Source organism: Netta rufina (assembly GCF_964035555.1).
Source record: "Netta rufina genome assembly, chromosome: 2".
Taxonomy (NCBI): Eukaryota; Metazoa; Chordata; class Aves; order Anseriformes; family Anatidae; genus Netta; species Netta rufina.
In genome coordinates this window covers 65,906,434-65,929,283 of record NC_140124.1, presented here as the reverse complement: position 1 = coordinate 65,929,283, position 22,850 = coordinate 65,906,434, and the positions used below count along the sequence as shown (strand labels likewise).

General features: G+C 38.5%; 1 protein-coding gene across 1 annotated transcript in view; it reads right to left on the bottom strand.

The window, feature by feature from the left end:
• The window catches only part of TRANK1 (tetratricopeptide repeat and ankyrin repeat containing 1), a 54,049-nt gene that overhangs the window by 9,881 nt on the left and 21,318 nt on the right, over positions 1–22,850 (bottom strand). Inside the window, exons 6-18 of the mRNA XM_084281306.1 lie at positions 21,899–21,982; positions 19,928–20,066; positions 19,209–19,340; positions 16,897–17,067; positions 13,186–13,338; positions 12,558–12,809; positions 11,600–11,776; positions 7,215–10,082; positions 6,467–6,666; positions 5,870–6,007; positions 2,859–3,002; positions 2,075–2,231; positions 1,408–1,496 (exon numbers count right to left, since the gene is read on the bottom strand). Coding sequence (XP_084137432.1) covers positions 1,408–1,496; positions 2,075–2,231; positions 2,859–3,002; positions 5,870–6,007; positions 6,467–6,666; positions 7,215–10,082; positions 11,600–11,776; positions 12,558–12,809; positions 13,186–13,338; positions 16,897–17,067; positions 19,209–19,340; positions 19,928–20,066; positions 21,899–21,982 — 4,704 coding nt within the window. The remainder of the gene's footprint in view (positions 1–1,407; positions 1,497–2,074; positions 2,232–2,858; positions 3,003–5,869; positions 6,008–6,466; positions 6,667–7,214; positions 10,083–11,599; positions 11,777–12,557; positions 12,810–13,185; positions 13,339–16,896; positions 17,068–19,208; positions 19,341–19,927; positions 20,067–21,898; positions 21,983–22,850) is intronic.

Here is a 22,850-nt window from a genome sequence, read left to right as displayed (position 1 = left end):
CAGTCCACATGTGGCTATATCATAATTAGAGTTTTAATTAAAATGTTTTATGAAGTGATAAAAACAAAATACCTGGTAAGCTGATGGCACAAATAGTGGTTTGGACCATTATCCAAAATGCACGTTGCATGTGTGCTAACTGGTAAGTCACTAGGCACACCTGCCATGTAACAGTATTAATAAAAGCTAGGAAAACCAATGCATGCAAGGTTAAATCAGAGAACGTGGAAAATTTATTCATGTTTTTAGCTTACCATGCCCCTTCTGTAATACATTAAAGAGAATCAATGAAAGTTAGCCAGGTTCCAAGCAACCACTGCTTAATTATCATCTTCCTCATTTTGCCACACTGTATTTCTTTATTGTATCCATTAATTTCATACTTCTGTTTGGAAAACCCATATTGCAAGCCACTCTTACAGCAGCAAAATTCCCCAGATTATTTCTTTTTATATAGCAATGATACGCAAAGATCAGATTATGAAGAAAACAGAACAGCAGATAATATAGCTACTACATTTCAGGGTTTTTTTTTTCAATTGTGTGCTTATTATCTAAACCACTTTCTGTCCACATAGGAAACTGCTTTCCCTCCCATCCCCCCCAAGGAGAGAAAAAGACTGTCTGTATAGTGGCAACTCATTAATCTTTGCCTTCTTATAAATATTTTCCATAGAAAAAAATGTGCTGCTTACATCAAAAAAGGAATCTTTCCTTTTGCTATCAAAAATAGTATCCAAAAATTTTATTTGCTTCCACACCATTAGCTATCATGCCAAATTTGGACTGCATAAGCTACGAAGTCAGCAAATAAAAGTGTGTAAAATATCAATGTTCTTTAAGTAATAAGGGAATTAAACATAATTTTGCTACACATTGTCCATAATTCTTAATGTAGCAAACTCCCTTGGTCTTACATGCTGTTCCTTAGTAAGTGTTTTGTATCCATCCCTAATTACCGACCAAAAAACCACATAAGGCTCTGAGATCGTCACCCAAGTCAATATATTTCAAATAAATGCCTATGGTAATGTGTAATGGTACTGTCAAGAATGTGGTTTAAATTCACAAGTTCCAGTCAATTCATATTGTTGCTAATAACTGTTTTTCCCAGTCATCTTTGATCTGTACATATTAAAACTTTTTCTCCCTCACAGGACTGCAAATTTCTGGGTTGTGAATTTAGGATTACAGACAATAGCCTTGCTCTCCCCACTTTTTCCAAGTTGTTTCCAGGTTGTCTGTAGACACCTACAGAACTATAAGCCACAAAATACAATAATAATAGAAAAGCTTGCTACAGAGCCAGTAAAGATTTACAGACAATGTTATAGAAGTAAAGAAAATAAGAAGGTTTCAAAATAGGCAAGAATCCTTATTTCAGCATATGCTATCACATGCTCCTACCTCCCAGAACTGATGTTTAGCATAGTAGTCTCCCTGTGCAATCCATTCTTCTGGGGATGAAGTTTTAGCAAACATGCTGTCATCGAAGTCTAGGACAGTGGAGGAAATCATTTTATGTTAGAATAGATAGAAAACAGTAACCACCTGCTATGGACAGAAGTTAAGCATTGATATCTCCTAATATTCCAAATTCTGTATGGTTTGTGCTCACACCAGTAATGGTAACTGTGAGTACATCTTATACCTCCCAACCAGCACTGGAAATAAACAAGTTAGGTCTAGTTTTGAAAGGCCTCTAAAAACAGTGTTTATTTTTTGGACAAAACTTTTGAGTAAATCCACTGTCTTTCTAGAAACCAAGTCCTCTTATTTGATTAAACCCCCTTCAGCTGGCATGGTATGCCAAAAACCATCTTTATTACTGTGCAGAAAAAAAAAATCAATGAATTAGCAATGAATTTATTTATTAATATATACAATTAATCTTCAGAGCCCAAACAAATAAAACCCACTGAAACAAGTGGAAATTTGCAAGCGTGTTATCGATGCATACTGTTAGAAGGACCAAAGAGCTTAACATTCTTTATTACACAGCCTGAAATCAAGAGAGCATTCAGTAGGTTGTCCTGTTTCAGAGTCTTTTAAGGAAGTTTTATGATGCCTTTACCTTTATTTTCATCTGTTTTGACAACCTGAACAAGTCCCCTTTTGATGAAGTACTTAAAAGCTGGAGCCCGTTTTTCACTATTTTCGTCAAATATCCAAAGATTGACCCTGGCTCTTGTAATGGCAGTATACAATTGCTTCAGTTCTCCATTCAGCATCTGAAGCAGAACAAGAACAAAAAAATCAAAATAAAGTAGAATAAATACCAGATGAGTTAAATTATTAGAAAGTGACACACTTTGCAGTTTTAAGGAAACAGCGAATATATACAGTGAATAACAAAAAATGTATCTTTAAGCAAGTCTAAATATTAAATATGTGATTTTTAAACTACATAAGCAATTGTCCAGATAATTTGCAAACTACTGCTACAGCAAACCTGGCAGCAGTAGGTCTGACTGTCCATCTTGTTTTGAATCACTTGCACATGCAATCACTTTTTTTTTTTTACATTACAATTCTGAAAATATCTGACTCAATTGATCCTAAAAAGTTTCCTTAATTTTAAGGGGATGACAGTGATCTGAAACCAGACTAAAATAATAATAAATAGCAAACCAGCTTGCCAGTGTTTAACTATGGTAAAAATACCTAAAAGTCTAATGAGTTGACTTCGTTTCTTAACAAATTACATTCACAAAAAAGATCTTTCAAAAAAATCTTTAAACTACTGAAAAGATAAAACAACCTCAATAAACATGTAAATACAGGATGAAAGTATTTCTTGAAGAAATTTCTCTATTTCTAGGAGTAGATTCCTATTCACCATGTTATGAAAAACTCACCTTGTACATTTTTACATTAAAAGGAGAAGGTCTCTTTTGCAAACCAGTAGCATCCTCTAAAGGCACTTCAATTAGCAATTTGCTTCCTACTTGCATTTCTGAATCCGGAACATAAGAAGAAATGATCTTCCATTCTTTGCCAGCCTAAAATGTTAAAAGAATTAGGTTACTTGTATACAGTAATCACTACTGCCCATATATGCAAAAGACAAGGTCATACATAGGTTGTGACCGACAAACACAGCCCCAGCTTAAAAATGGCTTAAAGGAGACAAGCAAGACAAATTAATGATCTCAGGGAAGAACCTAAAGAAAGACCATCAACTGCCATCAAGAAGGCTAACTTCATAACTTTTGAGATACAAGTCTGTACCAGGTGGCCATCAGGCTGAAAACACAGAACAAATTAAGAAGAGGTACATCTGGGACTTTATCTTTGGCAAACAAATCATCACTAGTGTTCATGTAAATGATGATAGGGTGGAGCCCATAAACAAAACAAAGGGGTTGAAGCTGTGGAGGTGGATCTATCAGTATGACACACAGGCCTATTTCTCACCACGACTGTAAACCAGCAAGAGAGCTCATCAGTTACATGATGAATTTATTAAGCTCACTGTGCAACAGCAGTGGTCACTAGTGCTGGTCTGAGCCAGGGGGTAGAGTATAACTGACCAACACACACTGCTACTTATAAGAAGGCCCAGAAAGGACCAAAAAAATATTTGTGTGGGATAAAAGAGACTGGTCATACTGAATTGGACTCCAGCATATGTATCTGTGAGTAATATCTCTAAATGTGCACAAACATGCTTAAATGTTTCAGTGTGGTAGCAGATCTGTGTTGCACACTCTCAAGCCATGCAACAAGCATCAGCTCCTAATCACACCTTTCTGAAGGTTTCTGACCCCCCACAAAACTAACAACACAGAAAATTCTAAGTACATTTTAAATTGTTATGCTAATTTTATTCCCTTTCAGACATTTTATGGAAAAATGATTACAAAGTGCCAAGTTTGTGCCAGAAACTGAAAAATACTCTTATTGTGGCTAAATAAGCTTTTTTTTACCCCTGTAGTTCAGAGACTCAAGCAACCCGATACAAGTTAGTCTTCTTTGTGAGAAAAAATACAGAAAACTTGCAAAGTATATTTTGCAGTTCTGATTGCAATAAATCATCAAAACATTCCTAAGCCTGTTATGGATTACAAAATGATCAATTTGGTCAACGGTTTGCTGGATTTTAAGGATTTGGCATTTTTTCTTTTTAGTTTCTTCGTTGAAATTTGCCTCTTAAAACAAGACTCATTCTAAACCTCATTTCAAACCCAATAAAGACCAAATCAAGTGAATTACAAAAAGCTACGTATGCTGTCTTTACAACAGTTTAGAGATTCTCCTCCTCAAACCAGAAAACTTCAGTGTGAGCGTCTTCCTTGCCTGCTTGTTTGACTCCTCAAATCAACTCGTTAACTCATGACTCACACGAGGATGGAAGATTTATATGAAAGTATTTCTCCAGGCTTGGCATATATTAGCCTAGCTAAGTTAAAATACTCAGCACACTCAACTCTGTATTCTGCTATTAGTTCATTGTTTTTCTGAGCACAGCTCGCATCACCAAAAACACGTCAACTTTGAGAAATCTATCATGACAACCAGTATTGCACTGTGCCTGAATCACGGTAAGCCACATTCAGTGTCACTTACTGCAAGCACCTTCCTTGTCCCCTTACCTCATTGTGTCTACTAGCCTCTATGAAAAGCCAACAGCAATTTGCTCTAGTTTTCTTTTATACAACTGTGGTTTTCAGTTGCTGAAAACCACATCTGAGACACTGTTTTGAGGGCTAGAGGCAGAGGGCACCTGCAAGAGATGTTCACACTAAATGTGAAGTTACCCAACAAGGCAGTTGTGGGAGTGTACAAGTCTCCGCAGGCATGCTCAGTAAGGATACTGCCTATTACCTGGCCAGGATGGGTCAGTGATGATCCAGCAACACTGGGGCTGCTGTGCCTGACAGCTCTTTGTGAGAAGCCTTGAGGACTGTATTCCCCCTGACTGACCGCTCTCTCAGACATACGTTTTGATTTTTGGGTGCTCCTGCGGGGAAGCAGGAGTTGAACTCAGTCCTTGTTGGTCCCTTCCAACTCAGAATATTCTATGATTCTACGATCCCCACCAGTTCCAGAGCTACCTCAACCTCCGGAGGGGCAGGGTCTGAGCTACCTGGAGAACTACAAAGGGGGAAAAGGGAATAGATAAAAGTGACAACACCTCCAGGAAGGAAAGCCTTCTTCATTCAAGGTCATACTAGGGAAGATGGTCTCTGTCATAGACTCTGAGACTCTTCCAAGTTTCCTAACAACTCCTGAGATAGACCAGAGTGAGTTTTCTGGAATTAAGCTGTGTATGGCTATAGAGCATGCTTCCGTCATCACACACACGCACACACTACTTGCTTCTAAACATAGTTGTTTTACTAAGCTTTTAATTAAAAAAAAAAAAAACGTTTCAACTTATCTGGGGCTGGCAAATGATTTCAAGTCTGTTAACACACTAAAAAAACTGCACTGTGAACACAGTGGTCATGCAAAGCAGGGGGTCTAAGCTGATTTTTTCAGGACCTAGCACCCCAGTATAAGGTAAAAAGTATGCAAGAATGGTGGACTGTCACACTTATTTCTCCGACCTGAACAGAGACCAGGAGGGACATGTTGCAAGCTAACAGAATAGTCTAGATATGTGGCAGAAGTATGCATGCACACCTGCTGTTCTGTGAACCCCAAGGCTCTCCCTGAATTGGCAAGAGACAATCTGAAGGAAAATGTAGCACTAAGGGAAGACAGATTCTCACTTCATAAACCTATGAACCATATTTTTTACTGTGATGAAGCCACCTGCCTTAAGAGGAAACTGAATCCTTTTCCAGAGGGAAAGACAATTAGATTACATGTAAAATCAACACATTAAGGAAAAAAATGTAGAATATGGATAAGAATTAAATACCTCTGAGTCTGTGAAAAAGTTGTAAAGGAGTACGTCATCGAATTCCAAGCCCTTGGCTTCATAAACTGTCAGTGCAAGTGCTAAACTGAGTTCCTTTGGTATTTTCTCCTTTGCTGTTTCGTTTGCAACTAATATTACCTATCATAAAATATATTAATAAAAGGATGTGTTAGAAAGCAAAAAAAGTAACAGCCACAGGCAGAAAACATAAATATGTCAAGATAAAGCAAGAGGTTTCTCAAAACCAGACAGGATTTAACACAGACATTTCAGCACACTACACAAAGCTGCCCCTAGAAGACTGACAAATGCATGGTACAATGGGACAGATGCAGATCTGGTGTATGAAAATTTGGAGTTAGATAAGAATTGGACCAAAAAAAATCATCTGATGCAATTAAGAGCAGGAAGAGCATGCATTAAGAAAGAAAGAAATAGAAACCAACACAATGAAGGTTTCAAAGTTTAAAAAGCATAATTTATCAGTAATATAAAAGGGCTTATATGGACTGTCCATAATGTCTTTTAAAGTGATTATTTAATTAGCAACAGAGCTAGAAGAATCTGCGAAAAGCTGTATACCTAAGAAAACCAAACCTGATGTGCTCCAAATTCAATAGGTTGTGTTTTCCTTTTATTGCCCCTCAGCAGAATTGCTAGGTCACTAAAACTGCAGGACTCCAACACTGTAGGTTTGGGTCCATCAAAGAGACCACAGTCCTTTGGAAGCCGATCAAAAGATTCTGGGAAATAGCACTGAAGCAAATCAACCACTCCAGATGCTAGACGGAGAATACCTACAACAAGCAGAATATAGATTTTAAACTTCAGTCAGGCTGCCTCATACTCACTTGCAAACACACTAAAAAGACTGTTAGATTTTTGAAAATCAAGAAATATGACAAAAACTACTAGTCAGAGAAAAAGGAAGCTGTAAGGTCCACCTTGTTTCTACTTAGGCCTGCAAAGATCTAAAACATGCTACAAATACTTAGCAGTGTCCTCATAAAACGAAGGTCATAAACAAAACTAATATGAAAAACAGAAGTAGCTCAATCCTGCAAAATCTAGCAACTTGAGGATGAAGCCAAAAAAGCATGCATGATTACTTTCTGTTATGTTTTCATTTAAGTCAAATATAGACAAAACATGCAGTAAGCATGAGTGTTTGAGAAGTTACTATTTTTCAAGTGTTCATTTTTGGTTTTCCAGTTGAGATGTCACAAAAAGCTGATCATCTAAAAAAAAAGCCCGCTTAAAGATGCTTTGAATTAGCCAGTAGAAAACTTCAATAATTTGTGACATCTGAAAAGCACAGGTTGAGATAATAAATTTGTTATTCTACCTGAATGGGACCTGTAGTTCTGGTACAACTGATATATCCTTTTTGGTTTTCTAACACGCTGCTTCTTGTCTATGGAGTTCTTGCTTGCATAATGGAACAGTGACCTCAGATCACTAAAACGAAAAGCAACTCCTTTCATTATGCTCTGGGCAGTGTCACCTGTTAGAAACATGGCATTAGGATCATTGATGCATTTCATTAACAGCACTAGCTCAGCTTGGGTGAAATCCTGAATCTCATCACCATAAAACTCATGGATGGACCATGGCAGCTCACTGAGCTTTGACAGTCTTTGAGATAAATTATATAGCAAGTCTTCTTCATCAAAGTAGCTTCTCTGAGACCTTATTTGCTGGTAAAGATGGAAGAGGTGATAGATTTCACTCCTGTCTTCTGTGAAGTTTGGCGATCTCTTCAGACCTAGCTTTTTGTACCCCTCCTCAGTGAGCTTACCCCCAGTGCAATTCAGCGCCTCAAAAGAACCTTTCAGAAATGATTTTATTTCTTTCCAAACCAGTGCAGGATTGTACAAGCTTTTACCTTTCACCATTTTTGGCCATATTTCATTTGCAAATACATCATAAGTCACAAAAGTACGAGGGTCACTTTCCCTAGAATGTGCATCTGCAGCTCCTTCCTCATCACCATGTTCCACTTCAGCATTACCTTCTTCATTCTCATCTTGCCAATTTGGCACCACCAACTCTTCCTGGGGACTCCAACCAACAATGGTTCTTTTAAGGCTTCCATCTTCATTCCTTGGAAAAAACGGGTCAGGCATGGATGCATCCAGTAACAGCAACAACTGCTTGGAGGTGACAAACAGTGGGAAATTTTCATCTTTAATATCTTGTAGCCTATGAACACTTGGTTCCAGAGGCCTGAAATGACTGGTTATCTTAGATGACTTGCTAAGTTCAATGAAATTCTTCTGAACTTCCTGGCACAAGACAGGATTTTTTGTCACAAAGATCTGGTGCAGGTGCTCCAGGCTGTTCAGTGTTTCTGCACTACACACATGGTCTTCATGGTCATCACATAGATTTGTTTCTCCACCAGTTGTGTCCACAGGAACCTTTTCATCCTCACTGCCTTGCACATCACTCACCTGCTCCTCACTGGAATCATCACTGTCCTGTTTTTCTCCATGCTCTTCCTTCCCTAACCTCACTTTTTCAGCTTCACTGCACTGCTTCTGCCGCCAAGTTTGCCTTGCCAGCAGAGGACTATTTGCCATGGTGGATCTTTCCCAGTACAAATAGAATTTCTTCCAAAGCCTATACAAGCAGCAAGTTGTCTTCCCTGTCCCACTTCGCCCAATTAAAATGATTGGTTCTATGGGCTTTGGATTGAGGTTAATCACTGCATGCTCCAATTCCCCCACTCGGAATGGGTATTCAACAGCAAAATGTACATCGTTTATAATGTTAAGTGCCATGTTAGTACTGAAGCTGTGGAATTTCATTATATTGTATTCCATTTCTGCAGCACTGGCTGGAGGGAAATACTCAGGGAAAGTATGTTCTTTTGATTTTTCTGCTTCCAGATCTTCAATGTAACAACGCGGAACACGCTTTTTTACTGTGATGTTGTAGCTCTGATGTACTTTATTGATGCCCTTGAGCTTCTTCCTTAAGATGCAGGATAAACCCCGATTGTAGGATATACATATGTTATCTAAGACACGTTTCAGCTTGCAGTGGTCAAGAACAATTGCCCAAATTCTGATAATTTCTGTGTAAACTCTTCCTGATTTTTCTGGAAGACCTTTTGTCTGTTCTGTCTCCATAATCTTTTCTGCACTCTCACTGCAACGAGGAGAAAAGTCAATCGCAAGTTCCCATAGCATTCTTGCACCTTTGCCCAATTTGGCTTCATAGAGCTGGATATCAGCTTTCAAATGTTTCAGTGGCTTCTGAAGAACCTTAGTCCATTCCCCATTGCCAAGATGCTTAATTGTCATTATAGTTTTAGTTTTCAGATAAGGAGGTATAGATTTGCTGCTCAACGTCTTCAACGTTTCAGGAGTGCACTCTATTTCCCAGGTCATGTTATCAAACTCTTGCACATGTGCCTCTATATCCAGAATATCTCCTTCCTCGTCCTCTGGTTCTTCCTTCTCTCCATTAGAGAGGTCCATACTAAATTCTTGTGTTTCCTTCTTTTCCTTCCAGTCATCCCCTTTTCCTTCAGGATTAATCACATTTCCACAAGGTTGCAATGATTCCTTTTTTCCCTCTTCCATAGTAGTCTGGGCTGAAAATGGCTTTTGTAACAGAGAATTATTGTTTCTCAGTGTGTCACCTAATTTTAATTGCTGAATTAAAGCTCTGATTTCCTGCACTAGACTTTCCTGCAGAGTTAAGGGGTTCTTTATTTTTTCCATTTCCTGCTTTACCAACTGATCATTTTTTGTCTTTACAGAACATGAGGTTTTCACATCGTTATGTGTTGTGTTTCCAGATGGTGCTTTTAATAATGACCCAGATGAAGAACGTCCTGAGCTCTTCGTCTGTGATATGTCAGAGACTGGAGCAGATTTAGCTGTTTTAACTGACTGTCCTGCTATATTCTGCCGGTACTTCTTCTCTGATACAGCAGTTTTCCAAGCAAGTAGCAGTGGGTCATTTTTTTTAATTCTGTGCCTCACATCTCTTCCTAGTTTGTTTTTTATATTGAAGTTAATATAAAATTTTGCCAATGAATCCATTATTTTCTTTGTCTGCTTTAAAAATCCTCTCTGAAAAATAACATGCATCACTGTATCCCCATTCTTATCTTGTATGTTTGGATTAAGATATGGAAAGTCAGAAGGTCTTGAAGCAAAGAGATCAAGCAGATAGTTCAGAATGTTTAAACCAATGCCATCTGGAAACGACAAAAAAAAAACAGTTGCTTTACAATGCTGCTTTGTAGTCCAACAAATTTTAATACCTTTTTTTTTTTACTACAGTTACTAAACAAAAATCAATTTGCTTTCAAAATACAAATTCTACATTTTATGTTTGTAAAACGTACTTGGTTGAAATATCTCAAAACAGCTTTTTCAATATTCAGGAAAAACAATACAGTGGCAGCAAAGCTCTAAAAATCTCTAGTGTTGCAACTGCTCCTGTAGCATCAGTCAATTTAATTCCTTATTCTAACATACAGGTGCAGACATTCATTCATCTTCCAGCATCAGTTACCAAAAGTTGGTGGCTGTGGTCATGTAGACAAGCGGAAGCTCTGTGTACTGCTCTGGGGTCATCTGGTTCACTTTAATATGCTACCCTGAAGGAATCTGAAGCAGATAGCTTAGAGTTACTAAACTAACCTGTGGCAAATCCCAACTATTTCCTGATATCTGAGGGTCCCAGAGCAATTTCCTACAGGATAGAATTAGTCCAATAACTCCCTGAATAAAAAAAATAAAGAATTCTACAGCTTTCTGATTATCATCCAGATAATATAAGTTATTTCATCCTGATAATACGTGTGAAACATTTCTTTCCTAATAAAATTAGTGACTCAAAATCACTAGAGGAATTTCACCTCAACTCTGCACAGTAAAAAAAAATTAAAAGATACCACGTTTAGACTTCTAACTCTTCTGATTTAAAATTTATAGTTGGCAGTACCTACGTTTTCAATCTCTCTGAAGCTATTTAAATGAAATGTGTTTAAAAGTGAATAAATAGTGTTTTAAATTTTAAAATGCCTTTTTTCTTAACTTAAAGAAAAATCAAACCTGATTTTGGGAAAAATCAAACCTGACTGATTTGACAGTCGCTCTGAATTTCTTATATTTACATGTAAGCCCTACAGTTCTGCCACTCACTCTTCTGAACAAAACTTTGCTTGAATTACAACTGAAAAAACAGGGGAAAGAATTTCAGATATCACTGTCAGATTTCCTTCAAGGTCTGCTGCCATCAACCTGCCTTTATATCCTAGATCCTTCATATTTACATCATTCTCACCTACAACAAATTTTACAGGGTTTCAAAGAATTGTCTTTTCAAAATCAGCTCAAGTAAACAAGAATACAGTCACAAAAAAAACAGTAAGTGATGGAGACATTACAGCTGTCTGAATCCCACTAGTCACCTGAGCTGCCATTAACTTTCCTCATAGCCCCAGCCCCAGCAAACAAAACGTAGAACATCAGATTAATAAAGACTGCTGCATATCCTCTGGTCTGCAAAGTTTGAGGGCTGAGACATGGCCAAACAGCCTGGTCTGCTGCCTCTACTATCACATCAAAAAAAAAAAAGCAGTGAAAGTGGCAGTGGACTAGAGAGGGAAGAAATAGGATGTCTTCAACAGTTGCTGCGAAAAAAAGAATGATGCAAATCTGCTCGAGACATTTGTGTGCCCTAGGCCCAGACACACAAAAGCCTTACCTTTTTTATCAATATAAATGTAAACTGCAGCATGCAAGGGAGTATCTCCTTGTGCAATGGAGATATTCTTAGGATCTGCACCCTTAATCAACAGCAAATACACCAGTTCAAAATAATTCTTTTCCAGGCATATTTGCAATGGTATTTCAGAGTTGGCTCCAATCCCATCTGGCAGAGCTGGTATGAAGGACATGAAAATATCAGGGGTTAAATCTGATACAACAGATCTTCAAACTACAGAACATGCTAATCAGAAGATACATACTGATTGCAGAGCAGGCTTTTTTTTTTTTTTTTTTTTAACATCAACCTTTTATGTGTGTCTGTTAAAGAGCTTTTGTCTACGAAAGTCTTCAAACCTTTGATCTTCCAATAATCTGAGCAACCAGTCCTTCCATTGCAATAGGAAGACAGACAGGCCAGAACATATTTTCAAGAAAGTCAGTGACTGAGTCAAACAAAGAGCTTCTTTGCAACTTCAGCCACTCACAAGGCTGTAAGCAGGAATGTATGCCTGCAATTTATGGCTAGCATGAAGTTGAAGTGAAAGAGGGCAGAGTAATCCTAGAAATAAGCCTCATGCAAAACAAGAAAAACGATGGCCACACTGACTACAAAAAAAGTTATCTGGTCATGCCCCCTAAATCACTGAAGTAGCCAATTACTTGTGACATGACAACAGACTGAACCCAAAGACTGTGGCTCACAGTTTCTACCAGGATAATATTGTGGCTTAAAACAGGGAAATTAAAACCCAAGAGAACTACAAGAAAAATGACCAACAATAATCCTTGGCCTTTTTATTTCCAAATCCAACTCTGGCAGCCAAATTTCACTTGGAAAACAGCTTAACAATTATACAGAGCCACAAAACTATGCCTTTGTAGTTCTGAAACTATGTTGCTTCAAACATGCATAACAAAATATCTTTTAAGACATTAGTATTGCAGCTTTTCACCTCCATTTTCGATCAAGCATCTTATGAGGTGTATTTGCTCATCCAATCCATCACACTGCTGGATAACGCTGCCAATGTCAACGTCTGGAAGACTGCAGTTTTTGAAGAGTCCTCCACCTAAGGTCTCTTCCCCACTGGCTTTCCCTGTTAGCAACAGCAAAACTTCATGCCACATTTGCTTCTTCAACAACTGTTTTATAAAGTTGTTAGCACAGGCTTGGGAGATGTTGCAAACCGCTCCTTCAGGGATTTCTGCAAGACAGTCAAGGCAACATAACTTGGTCAAAACCTGACAAAATACATATCCATGTAAACAAATTTCAGATGATGAGCTCATTAAATTCAAAGCACACAATAGCAAAATTCTACACTCGCATCCTTTTGTCTTGTTGCTAACAGACAAGTAAGTTTGAACACTTTGATTCATGATACTCATTTTTTTTGTGCATATTCTGGTGGGTTTTAAATGTGAAACACAACAGTAAAAATAAGGAAATGCATATTGTTCCAGTAACATCAGTTGCATAAACAGGGAAGCGAAGGAAGAGTAACAACAGAACCTGCACATTAGCATCAAATACATTTTTCACAACAATGAAAGAAGGGGAGAAATGGGAACTCACTGTACCTTTCACAGAAGAAAGCAGTTTCAGAAATCCCTGAACCTCATCTTTCTTCAATACATTTGTGTTATGTATCCCATTTTCACAACTGCAGAACTTGACGAACTGTTCAAGAGCATCCAGGAAGGAGTCAACTACAGCTCTGCTTTTATCTTCTTCTGCAAAACATTACAGAAATTGAAAACATGGTTCCTTGATGTCATGTGTTTAGCAGAGGACTGTAATACATTATTATACTTCATATCCCAAAGCATATTTGATACACTCAAAAACTCTTTACATTAGTACCTCAGGCTGAAAATTGCAATAGTTCCTAAGTTGACCTGCATGCAGGCAAGACATTGCTGCCTCACAGTGGCAAGACTTTTTAAAGTGACTAAGAACAGTGGCTTTCCAGCATACAATTTTGATCAGATGTCCTGAATTTGTCTGAATCCTTGCTGGCATTTAAGAAAAGGCCAAAAAATAATTTGCCCACTTAATACTCGAAAAACAAACAACAAAACAACAACAACACACGAACACACAGCAGAATGACAGCTATAAGTTTAAGAGATACTGAGATACTTAGGTAATGGACAATGGCAGATTTTAACACACATCTTAATAATAATAGTCCTCTTAAATGAAAACTAAGACTTGGTTTGACTTTCCTAAAATCTCTGAGGAATGTAAGTACATCAAAGATCAAACAAAACAGTAGCTTTACGCCTTAGAGCAAAAAAATAAACAGGGCTGGTCATCTTATTAGCAACCAGGATTAACCCCTGGTGTAAAGCAGCACTTCATTCTCCAGCCTCTTGCTTTGCTTTAAGACCTACAAAGCTCCTGGGAGTTGTGCACTGCAGAAAGTAAATTGACCACAAAAGACATGCAGAGCTACCCAGAACACCAACTAAAGCACTTACCACCACAGCAGCAGCAGCAATGCAAACTTCCTGAGAACCACTACGCTAGGACCTTCTCCAGGAAAAGGACAAGAGACCTCTACAGTAAAGAAACAAGAACTGTGGGGATCTGCTTGCCAGGCTCCTGAAGGTTCAAGTGCAATGAAATCCAGTGCTTTCAAGTGTATTTTGCACATAAGCCTACTGGAAACCAGAGAGATGGTCTAAAAGCTTTGCTTTTAGACAAGTTTGACCTGCCTGTGCAGTCTTTTGCTCCACTTGACATCTGTACGATAGGAGGAAGTTCTAGTTTGAAAAGGTTACGCTTTGGGCTAACACAGTAGTCCTGCTAATACAGATATTACTTTAAAGCTCTGGTTGGCTACTGCCAGGGAAAAAAAGATCAGGCACCAAGCCATCTCAGAAAGGTTATACTGAAGAAATGGTTTCAAGATGAACAAACATCTTGCTTGGGACTTACAGACCTTGTTTTAAACTGAAGTCTAAACCAGGACTTATCAAGGTCAGCTGCAGGACCTGCCTCCTGTTTCTGAACCTGAAACTCCTGCAGGAACATCTTGTCTAACTGGCAAGTCAGTTCTCACATGGATGCTCACAAGTGCTTCTCCAAACAGCCTCCGAGAACTGGATCCTCTGCTGGAAATGTCTGTTGCACAAATACAGTCTCTTTTAGAGTTGTAAGTAGCAACCAAGCTATATTGCCATACTGCTAAGAAAGCACCTTCTTTCTGCAGGGACCCTTCATCCTTTGGGTAAGGAGTTCCTCATCTCCCATCTCAACTAGCAATCTCTCTGACCATACTGCAGTTCAGGCAGGTCAGACGTACTCTATTTGTTAAGGCATAGAATAAGTCATATAAGGGTTAGTCTTGATACCTTGACACAGGGGTCTTACAATTTGAATGCCTTCTCATTCTAATTGATTGGCATGGAAAAGAAAATACCTGCGATTTTTGGCAATCATTCATTAGTTTAGGCAATCATACATTAGTTTCCAATATGGAAAGTTACATAGACAAGTGAGTCCTTTTCAGAACTGACAGGCTTTTATAACAGAGCAGACTGGAAACCAGTTTAGTACCCCAGCTGATGAAATTTCATGTTACCACTGGGAAAATTAAGATTTGTATCTTTCTGTATGACAACAAGTCTTTCAAAAACTGCCTAGAAATATCAATATATTTTAAAAATACTTTGAAGTTTGTCCAAACTTCAATAGTGTAACTAAATTACAGCTCCTCTGTTTTATTATTGGAGGTTCTCTTAGCTTTAGTTTTTCCCTTACCATTCAAAGAGATTGAAATTTTTTAAGTAATAGAGGAGTTTTAGCTGTGTATCACCCACACTGATCAAAGAGGGCTAAAACTTTGTGAACAACGAGCTTTCACTAAAACGCTATTTTGTTCTCAAAACAGGTCAGCATTTTTTCACACACGTTCATCATTTCAGGGCTTCTCTTTTTGGTCAGCATTTTAAAATATATTATGAATACTTTTACCAAGTGTTTCATTTGCCAAAAACTAAGGTGAAGGTCAAAAGGTCAAAATGGAAAAAGCATCAAAAAGATGAAGTTTCTATCAGAATCACAGAATCATCAAAGTTGCAGAAGACCTCCAAGATCATCTGGGAGGTCCAACCACCTTACCATCCCCCATTCCCCTACCACCAATATCACCCACTAAGCCATGTCCCTAAGCACCATGTCCAACCATTTCTTGAACACCTCCAGGTATGGTGATGCCACCATCTCCCTGGGCAGCCTGTTCCAATGACTACTCTTTCTGAGAAGATGTGTCTCAGAATTTCCAACGTCATTTCTGTCCTGGTTTCAGCTAGGATAGAGTTAATTTTCCTCCTAGTAGCTGGTATGGTGCTATGTCTGGGATTTAGGACAAGAATAACGTTGACACCACACTGATGTTTTAGTTGTTGCAGACCAGTGCTTACACCAAGTCAAGGACTTTCAGCTTCTCCCACTGTCCTGCCAGCAGGCAGGCTGGGGGTGCAGCAGCTGGGAGGGGACAGAACCAGGACAATTTCCTCCCCTGGTGCAACTTGAAGCCATTCCCTCTAGTCCTATTATTAGTTACCTGTGAGAAGAAGCCAACCCCAGCTCCCCACATCTTCCTTTCAGGTAGTTGTAGAGAGCAATAAGGTCTCCCCCCTGAGCCTCCTCGTCTCCAGACTAAACAACCCCCGTTCCCTCAGAGGTTCCTCTCAGGACTTGTGTTCCAGGCCCTTCACTAGCTTCATAGCTCTTCTCTGGATACATTCCGGGGCCTCCATGCTCTTCTTATAGTGAGAAAGGGGGACGATCACCTCTCTGGTCCTGCTGGCTCCACTATTCCAGAAACAAGCCAGGATGCAACTGGTCTTCTTGGCCTCCTGGCACTGCCAGCTCATGTTCAGCACCCCCAGATACTTTTCCTCTGCACAGCTTTCCATCCACCGCCCCAAGCCTGCAGCATTGCATGAGGTTGCTGTGATCAAAGCGCAGGACCTGGCACTTAGCCATGGGGGGAGAGGGAGGTGGAGCCTTGTGCTAAGGGAAAAAAAACACCAGCAGCTTATAGATACTTGATACAACTGGTAGTTAGTTACTTATTACATGAGTGGATGGTAAGTAAAGAACATAGCTGGACAGCAGACACCTTCAGAAAAGGACAAAGTGTTCACCATTGACTTAGTGTGATGACTCATACAGAGGGTTACATAAAACCCACCTGATATTACCAATTACAAATGAAACAATTTTGTACCTAAAACACATAATTTAAAAACAGGAAAAGTACAGAGTCCATGCAGTACCTTCCAATTCCACAGAGGAAGAAGCGTGTTTCTCAGTGTGATCTCTGACTGCTTTGACAGCATTAAAGTTTTTATTCTTTTTCAAGATATCTATGACGTATCTTGACCGTGCATCTGGAATGGTAGGATCAACCCCAAAGCTCAGGAGCATGCGCACATCTTCTGTTTGACCTAAAATATTAAAAGGAAAAGCATTAGAAGAGTAACTCCCATTGTTCGGGTTCTTTGTTTGTTTTAAAGACCATGACATAGTTCCAGCATAATTTTATTTAAAAAATAGTTATCTTATTTTTTCCAGTGTCATAAGAATGTTATGTAGGTATTAACCCCAAAAATATTGCTAGGTATTGACCCAAGAAGAAACCAAAGAGCTGTTAAAAAAAAAAAATCGAAACCCTATCTTCATTAGTGTAAGTTGGGAAAAGGGAACAAAAACAAAGCAACTTGATCCCTCAAGAGCATATCACTGGCCAGAGGCAGCAGGTGGAATACATCTCCTCCCTTTATGCCCCAGTCCTGTTCTCCAGTCTCTAGGCAAACTGCTTGGTATATAAATAAATAAATAAATAAGGAGGATTTTCTATTGGTTATAAGATAACTTAACAAAACAAAGTCTCTTACATATTCATGTTTGAATATATATAGCTAGGTACTGATTCTCTTTCCTATGCAGCATGAAACACATTTTTGTGGTAATAAAGCCTTGTAACAAAGCTTTCCACTTTGACCAGGCAGGTACCATTGTTTTCAATGGAAATTACTATACTTGTTTTGAAACTGATTACAGATAAAACATATATACAGTACATATAACAGTGATTTAAGGTCTTGACACAGTATTTAATATTCTGGAAGATGACATGTTCTCTTACTGTGTCACACTGCACTACCAGGGGCGCTTCACAGCTCTGCAAGCAGTTGCCTGTACTCATCTCAAAGAGCTGCTCATTTGCAATAAGCCATGCCAACAGAACAGCTGAAGGAGCACAGGAACACCAAAATACCAAGTCATGCAGGAGAATGCTGAGCAATGCTGCACAAAGAAGTGTTAGACCACTACATTTCCCCCAGGCACAGCACCACAACACATAGTCTGTTATATGTGCTGAAGGTAAGACCTGGATAAGAGTGATGCAAGCTAACACAACTGTTGTGCTTTGTGTGTCTAAGCCAGACCATTCAAGCTACTTTAGGGGTTATTTTTTGTAAGTGGAGGGATGCAAGTGGTTTTTTTTAATTGTTGTTGTTTGTTTGTTTTTTATGTATCTATAAATATATATATGGTTTCTTCTGGAAACACAGGAGTCTTATAGCAACAGATGGAACTGCTGTGATAGAAGTGTGGCTCCTTTCTAGAAAAGGTAATTAATTAGATATAGGCTGTGTGCACCTCATTCATGCTATAAAGAGAACCACCAGAATTTCATTGCATTCAGTGACTGCGAAGCATGGAGTTATCTTGGTTCTGATGCTTGTTTCCTCTTGCCAACCTAGTGTACAGATGTCCTGGGTCTGTCCCCTCCCAGCTCTTACTGCACCCCCAGCCTGCCTGTTGGCAGGACAGAGCAAAAGGCTGAGATGTCCTTGGCTTGGTATAAGCACTGCTCTGCAACAATTAAAACACCGGGGTGTTATCAGCACTCTTCTCATCCCAAGCCAAAACACAGCATTCCACCAGCTACTAGGAAGAAAATTCTGCTCTAACTGAAACCAGGACAACAGAGTAAGAAATACAAGGAAAAAAGCCAGGCTAAGTTAGAAGTAGTATCACAGAAAATGTGAACAAAAAAGCATTTCATTTTGCACCTCTGATAATGTGCACTGCTAATTAGACATTAAAGTTTCACCTAGCTAAAAACAAAACAAAACAAACAAAAAACAAATAAAAAAAAAAAAAAAAAAAAAAAAAAAAAAAAAAAACACCAAGAACCAACACTCAGGACAGGTTTCCAAAAGGCCTCATATGATTTTACAGGCACATCAAGATTTAAAAGGTAACTAAAAACTAAGGCATACTTATGGGAAAAATCAAAACGAGTCAAATCAAGGAGCAAAGCAAGTGGTCACCAAATCAGGTATACAGCTTTAGAAGGGAATTGCTGAAATGTTTAATCATCGGTTACTACTATAAAAGTCTGTATCTAGACAACAGGGCTGTCTCGTTTTCTTCCCTAGCACGAAATAGTAAACACTACGGTCTGAAGTTTTCTTCTGTTCTTCACTTTTCCATATGAAAACAAACACACCGATACAAAAAAAAAAATATATATATATATATATATCACTAATAGGAATAAAAAGAAGGTATTTACTGTGTTTCCGGGAGTATTCACTGGAAGATGCCACAATATGCAGGAGGGTGCATCCGTCTCTGTCTTGCTGGTTTATTGTATCCCTCAAGTCTGGCTTCTGAGTCAATAACCACCTAAAAATATGGTTCCTTCCTAAAATAATCAAGATTTTTTTTTTTTTTATAAATAGTAGACAGATAGAATTAGATTTTTTTGTTTGTTTTTTACACCTCCCCCCCACTGTAAAGTGGGAAGATGCACCTGTATGAAACCTTTTCTCAAGCATTGTAAGAGACAAGAATACATAAAAGAAATCATGGTAACAGCCAGCTGCACTATGGGAGACATGATGCTCCACTCTCACTGACTCGCAGCATGTGCCACTCAGGAAGACTCATGACCTTAGCACATAGAGAAACTGTTGCTCCACACTGAGGTGGCAAGAAGAAATACTGTATTTCCATCAAAGCTGACACATTTAGGTTCTGGAAGACCCATATCAAGCACTCTTACAATCCAAAACACAAAAGAGAACATCCATATTAAATTTGTATCACTATTAAGCACAGATGATCAAGAGGAGTTTAAAACGTTTTAAGAATGTGTTTCATTGATATATGCAAGGTCATACCAATATGATCTGATCTCATTAGATTTATTTAAAAAACAACAACAACAACAAAAAAAACCTGTCACTTCTCTGAAGACAACACTTGACTTTAACAGTGGATGCAACTTACTTGCTTTGATACATAGTCTGATAACAGCATGAAGAGGATAAACTCCAATGGTTTCAACTTTTGCTCCAATGGAAATTAGCCATTTGACTAATTCTGCTACGTCTTGCATCTTCCCATCACATCCATATGACTCAAAAGTCTGATTAAGAGAATAACAACACATTGTTTTACATATCCAGAAGACAGTGTTTTTTTAAATCATATTTCCATGTTTTTTTAAAGTCAGGAATAGGCGGAAGAGTAACAACCATACCATATCCGTTGTAAAAAATCAAACATTTATTACATATGTACAGTTCCAGTAGAAGCTCAAAATAAGTGTGTTTCTCCTATGACATGTTCATGAGTTTTAAAAGAATCTCGTCATGCTCTGAAAAGCACTGAAACTGAAGTCTATTTTATAATACCTATTTCTGTATTTCTTCAGTGCAGTTGAGAGTAACTTTCTGCCTTATACAGCTATTGAATATTAGTGCATCTCACTGTACCTGTTGTTGTAACTAGGAATTGCACTTTCTTAGCTCAGATGAGGCAGCTTATGAAGACAGTTACCCTAAAGCAAGAAAAGACTGAAGAAATACGTGAAACTGGAAAAAGGGAGCAATTGTCTGAGAGAAGGAGGTATAGGGAATTCAGGTAACATCTCCATGTACAGGTCAGGAGCACCATGGATGGCAAACAGGACAAGGCACTGCTCTCTCATACAGCTCAGGAAGCACCTAGACATTAAGATCATTAAGACAGCAATGAAAATATGTTTGCTCACATAAAGAAAAGGTGTTAAGCCTTTAGAGACAGATTTTAGGCCAAATACATCCCTAGAAGGTGATCTGATAGAAGTATAGATTTTACAGGAGAATTTATACACCAAGATCAAGAGCACAGACTGAGATGAAGGCAGCTGAACCAAAAAAAAAAAGAGTGTTTCAGCAAGGACTTAATGAACATGAAGCATAGTCTACAAGCAAGGGGGGCTGCGATACAGGAGCTCTGGAGGTAGGCAGAGGAAGCTCAGAGGGGAATTGAGACAATATACCAGAAGGATCTAGACACGAGGGGGTGCTCAAAAAACAGCATTCAGACAATTTCTCCATTTGTGCATTTTACTGCTACAGACGCCATCTGCTCCTGCACACACACAAGGCAAGCACAGCCAGCCAGCAGCAACAGTTAAAAGACACATAAGCATGGCAGTTTCTAACAGCTGGAAGGTTTTCTTTCAACACTACCCCTTCCTCCCTCCATTACAACAGAAAGCTTTGGAGGTTCCCCAACATCACAGAACAAGAGGAATCACAACATAAAGAAAAGCAAGAAAGATGGAATTCCACTGCAGATGTCGTCACCTCAGCAAAATGCATTACAAGTCTACTTGGTCTATGAGGACTTGTTTCTGTCTTGCCCAGGTTCCCTAAATCATCTGGGAAGTGTCAAAGCCTTCAGCAAGACAGTTCAGCAGTTGCTGCCTGCATCTAAGCAGTGTACCAAAAATCTGTGGCACCAAAAGAAGAGAAAATTCCAACAGTACCAAGCTCAATCTCCCATAATTATACTCAGCATCACGAAGTGGGCCAGAGGCAGGCTGGCAAAGCATGGTAATACTCTATCCCAGGAATACTGGGAGCTATCCTGGTTGGAAAACAAACCAACTTAACAGATGTTAAACACTTTTTCTACTTTAAATGTAGTGTCAGGTTCCAGGTCTGACATGAATAGCTTGCTGTATTTGAGAGGAAGATGTCTTGTGATTAATTAAACGAAATTTTAAATTACCTAGAGAAGCTATACAAATTAAGGATTTTTTTTAATGATCAAATGAAAACAGACAAAAGAGATGATTTAATATAATGAAGTCCATATATTAGTTTCCATTTTATTTTCCTTTCTTCTGTTTTACAAGCCTTGCCCACAAGATGGAAAATCTTTTACTCTAAAGAAAGAAGAAACAAGAAAAAAAGGATGATACGTTACCTCTAAGAGATTTTTCAGTGATAACTGGTTGACTCTGAGATTGGTGGGTAATTCTTTCTTCTTGGACAACAATAATAAAAAAGACTAGAAAAAAAATGTGATCTTATAAGCACATTTAGAAACTCTATTTTCCACTGCCTCACTGGATGTCATAGGAGAGCAAAACAAGGACTAACAACATTTCAGATTACTTGTTTTTTAAGATAAATGGAAAGGGACATTGAGCAATACATTATCAAATGAATGAATGTAATACACATTACTTAATGTAATATACATATTAAAACAATATAGTAGTCTGTGGGAAGCTATGATCAATGAAAATTTAATCAGAAATAGAAACTACATAGAAAGGTTAGATCCTAAAAGTCTCTCCAGTACACTTCCAGTAAAGACCCTTTTCAAGAAGGGTGAGAAAGTTGATCTTGGTAATTACAGGCATGTCAGACTCACTTCAGTGCCTGGTCAAATTAAGGAAAAGATTAATCTGGGAGTTACTGGAAAACATCTGAAGGACAACGAGGTCAGTGGTCATAGACAACATGGGCTCATGACAGAAAAGTTCCATTTAACTAGATTAATTTCCTTTTATGACAAGCTTACCCATCTAGTTGACCACGGGAAGTTGATGTAATCTTTTTGGATTTCAGCAAAGCTTTCGATACTGTCTCTGGACAAAACGTCCAGCATACAGCTAGACAATAAAATAATATGATGAACAACTGGCTGACAGGTTTGGCTCAAAGGGTTATAGTAAATGGGTTACATCAGGTCAGTAGCCAGTCATTAGTGGGGTTCCCTAAGGCTCCATTTTAGGGCCAATTCTCTTCAATGTTTTAATCAGTGATCGGCATGCAGTACTAAATGCATGCTAAGTAAGCTTGTAGATGATACTAAAGTAAAAGGAGCTGCTGACTTCCTTGAAGGCAGAGAGGCCTTGCAGAGAGATCTT